This window comes from Belonocnema kinseyi, chromosome 3, assembly GCF_010883055.1.
Source record: "Belonocnema kinseyi isolate 2016_QV_RU_SX_M_011 chromosome 3, B_treatae_v1, whole genome shotgun sequence".
NCBI classification, from domain to species: domain Eukaryota; kingdom Metazoa; phylum Arthropoda; class Insecta; order Hymenoptera; family Cynipidae; genus Belonocnema; species Belonocnema kinseyi.
In genome coordinates, this window is record NC_046659.1 from 105,287,232 (window position 1) to 105,296,840 (window position 9,609).

A 9,609-nucleotide genomic window follows, 5' to 3' on the forward strand; every position below is an offset into this window, starting at 1 on the left:
TTATTTTTTTCTAAATTGGGAGAGGCCAATTTTTTATAATTTTTTTTATTGAAAGAGAACATTTTGGTTTTATTTTTTTTAGAATTGAAAAAGGAACATTGTCCTGTTTCAAAATTTTTCATCCAGTTGGTAGGAAAAAATGTTGGATATAAACTTTTTCTAAATTGGAAGAGGCCAATTTTTTATTTTTAAGATTTTTCTTGAGTTGGAAGAAAATTTCGATTTCTTATTTTTTTTTTTATTGGAAGAGAACATTTTGGTTTTATTGTTCTTAGAATTGAAAAAGGAACATTGTTTTGTTTCAAAGATTTTTATCTAGTTGGTAGGAAAAAAATTTGGATCTAAACTTTTTCTAAATTGGAAGAGGCTAATTTTTTATTTTTAACATTTTTATTGAGTTGGCAGCAAATTTCGATTTCTTATTTTTTTCTTGGAAGAGAACATTTTGGTTTTATATAAAGTTATAAAGTTTTTCCAGATTGGAAGAGGCTCAAAACTGAAGAAACACTTATTGAATTAAATAATTTTCAAAATTATATCATTTTAAACAGTTTTAAGCTAGAAATATTAAAAATGGCTCGGAAAAAATTTTTAAATAATTAAAAATTTGAAAAAATTGAAAACAACATGTAGTTGTTTCAAGATTTAGAATTAAAATTTTGTTTATTTTTAATCTTATAAAAATCGACAAAATGCTTCAAAATTTTAATTCTAAATCTTGAAACATCCACATGTTGTTTTCAATTTTTTCAAATTTTAAATTATTTAAAAAATTTTTAGAGCTTCTAAACATTTTCTTAAATGATTCGAATTTTTCGTAAATTTTTCTTACAAATTGTTTTAAAATCCTGCCAAATTGCAGAAAAAATCCTTGAAATCTTCCACAATAATTTTTGATATTTTATTTAATCTTTCTAAATTATTTAAATATTCTCTTAAAATTAATTTTTCAAAATAAAAAATCGTTTTCAATGTTCCGAGAACATGTTTTTTATTCTTTTAAAGCCTTTGAAAATTCTTAAAAAGATCTTAATTTTTTTTTTTGAAAATCTGCTAAAATCTTTATTTGGTTTTAAATTAGCTCGTGGACTATCTCAAATTATAATAAATCATTTCAAATTCTAAATTAATTTTTAATTTTTTTTAAACTTCTAAATATCTCTTCAACTTAATCGATTTTTTTTTGTTTTTTCAAAATTCAACAATTTGACTTACAAATTAAAATTTTGTAAAATATAACAAATAAAAATGTAACGCTCAATTGAGTTTACTTTTAAATATTTAATTTTGAATATTTAATTTATAATTACTGATTTTCAATGAGCAGTCAGATATTTATAAATATTAAGTAATTTTTCCTTTTCTTAATTAAAAAATTTGAAATTAAATGGTTTAAAAATGGAATATTTCAAATTGAAATAATATTTGAAATTCAATAGAAGCCTTTAATTATAAATTTATTGTTTTGCATTTATTCTAAAATTAAAAATTAAAATTTTTTGAAATTGTTAATGAATTTATATTCACTGCATTTTTTAATTATTGTAATTAAAATGTACGCATAAAAATTAAAAATCTGAAATGCAAAATTTTACAAATGACAGACTTTGGAATTACGCATTCTAAACTAAAAATCATAATTAAAAAAGAAAAAAATTTAACTAATTTAAAAAAAAAGTGGTTGAAATGAAAGTTGGACACATTTTTTTTTTAATTTCTAATTTTTCGGTCCGATGGCGACCTTCAGATTCGTCACTCAGGCAAAAAAAAATGCAGTAGCGATTATTTTAATAAAATTAACATATTTCTTACAAAAACCAACTTGGGGGATCCCTAAATATTTTTTTTTAATTCTACCAAAAATTAGTTGTCATTTTGAAAAAAATATTGCATTTTTTGGGCCGACCTAGATAAATTCATTCTCTGAAAAGACGCTAAAGAAAGCCCTTTTCTCTGGCAAGTTAGAATGAGCGCTGCTCTATCGTATAGTTTCTATATATAAATTTTCTCGATTTACTCAGTTCATAACCTCAAAATATAATGTCACACAGAGTTTTTTGACTCTATGATTATTTATATGCACCATAGTCATGGTTTTAGAATACATGAGGGAGATTTCCACCACCCTTATCAGTTTTGGATATTCAAATTCACTTGAAATTTTAATCGCAATATTTGCAATTGTATCTACGATCACTTTAAGTCTGTGGCTTCGAAGTAACAGAGCTGAAAAGGTAAGTTTGTAATTTTCAATTTAAATGTTAACAAGCCGAAAATTTCTTTTAAAGTCAGGGAATTAATTTTTTTGGTTGAAAATTCATAGTTTTGTTAAAAAATGTCACTATTTGTTCGTTAATTTATTTTTGTTGATTTATCTTTATGGTTAGAAAATTAATCTTGTTCATTCAAAATTCATCTTCATATTTTTAATCTTGTAATACTTTTAATATAGAATCTTTTATAAACGAATAAAACAGTATTTGAGATACAAATGGAACATTTTCATATTTACTAATTTATTTTAAACAAAAAAAAAGAAGTAAATTCCCAATAAAAAAGTGTCATAGTTTATATTTCAATAAAAAAATATGAAATTCATATTAAAAAAAAAAAACATTTTAAAACCAAAAAGACGAATTTTCAAGAAATAAAGATTTTTTTACTTAATAAAGAAATAAAAGTTTATCTAAATTGTTGTACCTTCAAGCGAAAAGACAATTTTTCTCTACAAAAATTGAATTTTCAAACCAAAATATGACTTTTTAGAAAAAAAAAATAATTTTACGCACAAAGAAGAGGATTTTTTAATCGAAAATTTAACATTTTATAAAAAAAATATGTCTATTCAAACCGATGAACTTTTAAATAAAAAAGAAACTTTGAAAAATAGTTAAATTTTTTGTTTAAAAAAGTTTCCAGTTGACTTAAAATATCAAAATATGAATTTTTTAACAACAAATATTTCGACTAAAAAAATTGAATTTTAAATAAAAAAAGACGAATTTTAAATAACAGACTTAAATTCTCTATCGAATAATGACATTTTTATCCAGAAAAACTGAATTTCTACGAAAAAAAATGGATGCATTTTTAACGAAATGTTTGAATTCTCCACCAAATAGTTGAATTTTTATCCAAAAAAGATTAAATTTATCTGAAAAAGATTAATTTTTAATTTAAAAAAAAAATTATATTGAATTTTTATCAAGAAAAGATTTCAATTTTATTTTCAGCACCAAAATATTAAATTTAAACAAAAAGTATGACTTTTCAACAAAATCGTTGAATTTTCAATCGAACAGTTTAAAAAAAAAGTTTAATTTTTGAAACAAAAAATCTTAAAGCAAATGAATATTTTCTAAAGAAAAAAATTCGAGAAAGTAGTTGAATTTTCATCTCAAAAAGATTATCCCTCTTACTATAGGTAATTTTTAGTTTCGAGAAATATTTTTCTAGTTATTGGGAATTGTTCGAGCATTTCGCCACCTGGTGCCTAAAACTGGAACTAAAAAGAGTAGGTACAATTTTAAAGGTTTATTTTAATTTTTGTATCAAAGTGTTTTTATGACTGTTTTGTAACAAATAAAACAATGATTGAATACTAAAAACAAATCTTCATCAAAATAAATAGTTTTAGATTGAATTTCAATCTTATACCGTGAAAAAAAACACATTTTTCAGGTTTAGAGATCTATTTAGAAACGAAAAAATATATTTTTTAAATTATTTGAATAAAATTTGGACTAACGCCGCGTCCATTCCCTTGTTTGGTTGAAATTCAAGTATTTGTAGAAAATTCATACTTTCTATTCAAAAATTATAAAATTTGGTAAAAAATGTATGTAATTTGTTGAAAATTCTTCGTTTTTGGTAAAAAAAATTAATTTTTAATAAAGCCAAGTATTTTGTATTTTAAATAAAAATTTTATTTTCTTCTGAAATATGAACTATGTATTTAATTTATCGTTGAAAATTCATCTTTTTATTTAAAAAATTAAAATTTTAACTATTTTGTTCAAAATTTATATTCCCGGGTTGAAAAATAAACATTTTTAAAGAAAATCGGTCTTTTTGGCTAGAAAATTCAACAATTTCATACAGAATTAAAAAATTTTGTACAAAATTGAACTGTTTTTTTTTAATCAGTTTTCTTGGCTTCAAAATGCAACAATTTGATATAAAATTCAACTGGTTCGTGAAAAATTTAAACTATTTTCTTTTGTAAAACATTTGTTTTTTCAAAATGAATCTGACCGGAAATGCAACTCCTCTATTTTGTGTTCAAAATGTATCTTTTTTTTTATTTAAAAATTCAACAATTTAGTTCAAAATTTATTTTAAAAAAATATTTAGCTGAAAAATTATGTATTTTGTTGAAAATTCGTATTTTTTGGTGAAAAATATATTTTATTATTAAATAAATTTTTTTTCTTTAAAAGTAATTTTTTATCTGAAACATTAAATATTTTGTTAAATATTAAATTTATTTGTGGTACATTTTTTTTTGTTGTTGTTGAAAATTCATATTCCTGGGTTAAAAATTCAACAATTTAAAAGAAAATTCGACTTTTTGGCTAGCAAATTCAACAATTTGGTACAAAATTGAACTATTTTTTTTTTAGAAAATTAGTTTTTTTGGCTTGAAAATGCAATAATTTGATATAAAATTCAACTAGTTCATAAAAAATCAAAACTATTTTTTTTGTAAAAAATTTGTTTTTTCAAATGAATTCTCACCGGAAATGCAATTACTCTATTTTGTCTTTAAAATTTATATCTTTTGATTAAAAAATTCAACAATTAAATTAAAAATTTAGAAACGAAAAAAATGTAAAATATTTAGCTAAAAATTTATGTATTTTGTTGAAAACTCATCTTTTTAGCTAGCAAATTCAACAATTTGGTAGACGATTGAATTGGTTTTTAGAAAACTCGTTTTTTTTCGCTGAAAAATGCAATAATTTGGTATAAAACTCAACTATTTGGTGAACTATTTGGTACAAAATTAAAACTATTTTGTCATAAAAAAAAATTATAGATTGAATTTCCATCTTATACACTGAAAAAGCACATTTTTTTGCTTCAAAACAAGTTCATTTAAATTTATAATCTTTTGAAAGTCACAATAAATAGTACAATAATTATTTTATTTTTTTTAGAAATATATTTCTTCAAAAAAAATGTGTTTTTCACCGTATAATATGTAAATTCCATATTAAAACCCTTTGTTTCCGATACATACTTATTTTTGTTATGCAATTAATACTTTAAATTCCGCAAAAAAATCTTTAAAACACTTTTATGCATAATTTAAAATGTATTTTTAAAATTGTACCTATTCTTTCTAGTTCGGATTTTTGTCACCAAGTGGCGCATCACAGTTTAACCATTCCCAATTGCTAGTAAAATTCCCTGATTTTTCCTTTAACAGTTTTTCATTTTCCTTCATAATTAATTGAAATACTATTATTAATTAATAAGATAATATTTATTTAAAATACCATAATTTTAATTTTGTAATACTTTTATTATAGAATCTTTTATAAACGAATAAAGCAGTATTTCAATTGTAAATTAAAAATTTTCGAATTTAGTAATTTATTTTAAACGAAAAATGTTTTTATTGTTATAAAAGATGACTATTTAACAAAATACTTTCATTTTCAACAAAATAATTGAATTTTTCACATAATAGTTAAATTTTCAACCTAGAAAACAATTCCCAACAAAAAACTGTTCTACCTTATATTTAAATTTAAAAAAATGAAAAATATTTTTAAAAAAAGAATTTTAAAACCTAAAAGACGAATTTTCAATAAATACAGATTTTCACTCAAGAGATAAAGGAAAGTTTACCTAAATTTTTGAACGTTCAGGCCAAAAGATTAATTTTCTAAACAAACATTGAATTTTGATACAAAAAATATGACTTCAACAAAAAGTTAATTTTGCACGAAGCTGATGCATTTTTGCCCAACAAAAATATAATTTAAAAACAAAAAAATATTTTTTTTCCAAAAAAGAGAGTTTTCTACTGAAAAAGATCAATCTTACAAAAATAGGAAAGTTACATTTTCAGTTAAAAAATTCATTTTAAACAAAAAAAAGGCTTTTACACTAAACAATAAAATTTTCAAACAAGGAAATAAACTTTCAATCGAAATTTTAAAAAATGTAGTTTAACTTTTATCCAAGTAGTTGAAACTTCAATTAAAAATATAGATCTTAAAAAAAATGTTTTTTTTTCTTCAAAATTTGCATTTTCATTAAAAAAATGAAATTTCTACTAAAATGGATGAATTTTTAAATAAAAAAGATAAATTTTCAATCAAATAGTTGAATTTGTAACCCAAGAGGATCACATTTTAAGGAAATTTTTTCATCCAAAAAAGATTCCAGTTGACTTTTCAGGATCAAAATATTAATTTTCTTTTTTAAATAAAAATAATTTTCTACGAAAAACATTGAATTTTCAATCAAAAAAGAAAATTTTTTCAACCAAAAAGTATGACTTTTCAATAAAATAGTTTTATTTTCTAATAAAAAGTTACATTTTTATCCAAAAAAGATGAATTTTCTCTTAAAACAGATGAATTTTTAATTTTTTTAAATAGTGGAATTTTCACCCAAAAAAGATTTTAGTTCATTTTTTAACACCAACATATAAATTTTAAACAAAAATTAAATTTTCCACGAAGTAGTTAAATTTTAAACAAAGCAGCAGAATTTTCAGCCAAAAAGTAAGAATTTTTGATAAAATAGTTTAATTTTCTAAGAAAAAGTTGGATTTTTATCCAAGAAAGAAGAAATTTAAAATTAATTTTGAAAAATAGTTAAATTTTCATCCAGAGGAGATTCTAGTTCACTTTCCAAAACCAAAATAAGAATGGTAAACAATATTTTAATTTTCTGTTAAATGTTCGAATTTTTAATAAAAAAAATATGACTTTTGAACAAGATTGTTAAATTTGCAACCAAACAGTAGCATTTTTATCTTAAAAATATGAAATTTCTTCTAAATTTCTGTTAAAACAGATGAATTTTTATTACATTTTTTTTTAATATTGGAATTTAAATTAAAAAAAGATTTCAGTTCATGTTTCAACACCAAAATATAAATTTTAAACAAAAATTAAGTATTCTACGCAATAGTTAAATTTTCAACAAAACAGCAGAATTCTCAACCAAAAAGTATGACTTTTTAATAAAACAGTTTAGTTTCCAACCAAACAGTTGCATTTTCGTCCAAAATATGAATTATATACAAAAGTTTAATGTTTTACGAAATCAGTTGAATTTTTAACAAAACGGTTGAATTTGCAACCAAAAAGGATGACTTTTTAAGAAAATTGTTAAATATTCAACTAAATAATAAAGTTTATAACTAAAAAGAAAGTCTTCAGAAGAAAGTTTTTGCGAATTTGTAAAAATTATGTACGTAAGTGAAGATTTCAAATATCGTTTCAGTCTAAAATATTCACTTTTCAAACCGTTTAATTTTAAATATTTTAATTAAGAAAATGAACAATTACTTAATATTTAGAAATATGTGACAAAATTCGGCCATTCATACCAAAAATTTTGTGTAATTAGCACATTCTACATTTTACATTTTACATTTAAAAAAATTATTTTTAAGGAAATATTTAAGAAAATATTTAAGAAAATTGAGCAACTTTTACAAAACTGTCAAAAATGCTTGTGGAAAATTAGACCGAAATTTTGTTAATTTGGCAGGACTCTAAAAAAAATGTAGGAAAAATTCCAATGATTTTGAAAGGTGTTTAGAAGTTGTGAAAAAATTTCAAAAAAAATTTTCAATTTCAGTAAATGTAAAACAAAATGATTTTTCAAGATTTTGAAATAAAATTTTGAAGCACTTGAAAGATTTCTAAACTATTAAAAATAATGATAGTTTATCTTGTAATTTAAATCGTGTTCAGCTTATAAAAAAGATCCTTGCAAAAGTTAAAATTAATTTTTTTTTCGAAAAATTAATCTTGAGAGTTTATTGAAAAAGATTTTTTTAATTGTCAAAGAAGAATCTGAAAGATTTTCAGGCAATTTTTAGAATTTTGCAGATTAAAAAAAAAGCCTAGAAAAATTAATTTTGGCAACATTAAAATTAATTTGGTAAGATTAAGAAATAAAATAAAAGATCGAGTTAATTCAAGAAATATTTTGAAGAGATTCAAAACGAATCTTTAACGTCAAAAGATTGTTAGAAATGTATATTTTGAAAGATTAAAAAAAACTGTAGAAGCTATAAAAGATTTTCTAAAGGTTTCAAGAGAATAAACAAGTTTTTTTTAAAATTCCAGGGAAAATTTAGAAGATGATAAGGCAATTTTTTTTACAATTAGAATAATTTTTCAAAATTTTGATAAAAATTCAAGTCAGTTGCAAATATTTTTAGGAATTTAAAACATATTAAATAGATAAGTAATATTTTAAAACTTCGAAATATTTCTTGATTTCTTCCAAACTTTTTAAAAATTCTTTAAAATCTTTTAAAAGGACTCAAATTTTTCCTAATATTTTGTAAAATCCTATAAAATAAAATTCTTTAAAATATTCTGCATTCTTTTTTCATACATCTGAAACATTAAAAAATATTCTGTTTTCATTTTAATGTAACGATTACATTTTTGCTTTTAAAAGTTTATCTTTTTTAGTTGAAGATTCATGTTCTTTACTGAAAATTTGTCCGTTTTAGTTTAAAATATAAATATTCCAATTGAAAATTCATCATTTTTGGCATACTCTATTTGGTTGAATATTAAAATGGTTTGTTGAAACATAAATTATTTGGTTGAAAAATGAGCTTTTTATTTGAAAATGTGTGTTTTTTGTTGAAAATTAATCCTTTTTGGTTGAATTCAACTGTTTTTAAAATTTGTAATTCAAATCTTAATTTTATTTTAAATTTACAATGCATTTTTTAAACTAAAAATTTAATTATTTTCTTGGAAATTTGTTTTCTTTTTTTTGACAAAAAATTAATCTTTCTGGAAAATACATTTTTTATTGAAAATTGAACTATCCTAGTTAAGGATTCATAATTTTATTTGAAAATTCGTAATTTTGGTGGCTAATTTAACTATTTTGTTGAAAATATAATTGTTTGATTAAAAATCGATCTTTTTTAGTTGAAAAATGATTTTTTGTTGAAAATTGTAACTTTTCTTGTAGAAAATTCTTCTACTTTTCATAAAAAATTCAACTGTTCTAGTTAATGATTCATAATTTTAGGCGTGAATTCATATTTTTGGTTTTAAATTGAACCATTCTATTGTAGATTTATAATTTTATTTGAGAATTCTTTACTTTGGTTGAAAATTCGAGTTTTTGTTGAAAATTAATTTTATTAACAGAAAGTTACACTATTCCATTTTTAAGAAAATTAATAATTTTTTAAATTCATAAATTTGTTTTAAAATGCAATATTTTAAAAAGAAATTTTACGAATTTGAACTATTTTAAATTGAATTTCATATAGTAGCCACATTAATTTGGCTTAAAAGAATATATTCCCCTATTTTCCTGAAAAATCTCCTTATTTTCCCTGTTTTACAGGATATCTACTTATCTTGAAATTCTATTTGATTA

The 9,609-nt window shown here is 21.1% G+C and overlaps 2 protein-coding genes across 4 annotated transcripts in view; one reads left to right on the forward strand and one right to left on the reverse strand.

Moving 5' to 3' along the window:
- The window catches only part of LOC117169980, a 4,172-nt gene extending 2,080 nt beyond the window's left edge, over positions 1-2,092 (reverse strand). The window contains exon 1 of the mRNA XM_033356493.1: positions 2,084-2,092. Coding sequence (XP_033212384.1) covers positions 2,084-2,092 — 9 coding nt within the window. The remainder of the gene's footprint in view (positions 1-2,083) is intronic.
- Positions 1,851-9,609, forward strand: part of LOC117169582 — a 43,757-nt gene continuing 35,998 nt past the window's right edge. For all 3 annotated transcript variants that reach the window (XM_033356021.1, XM_033356019.1, XM_033356020.1), the window contains exon 1: positions 1,851-2,234. In XM_033356021.1, coding sequence (XP_033211912.1) covers positions 2,091-2,234 — 144 coding nt within the window. In that variant the 5' untranslated portion in view covers positions 1,851-2,090. The remainder of the gene's footprint in view (positions 2,235-9,609) is intronic.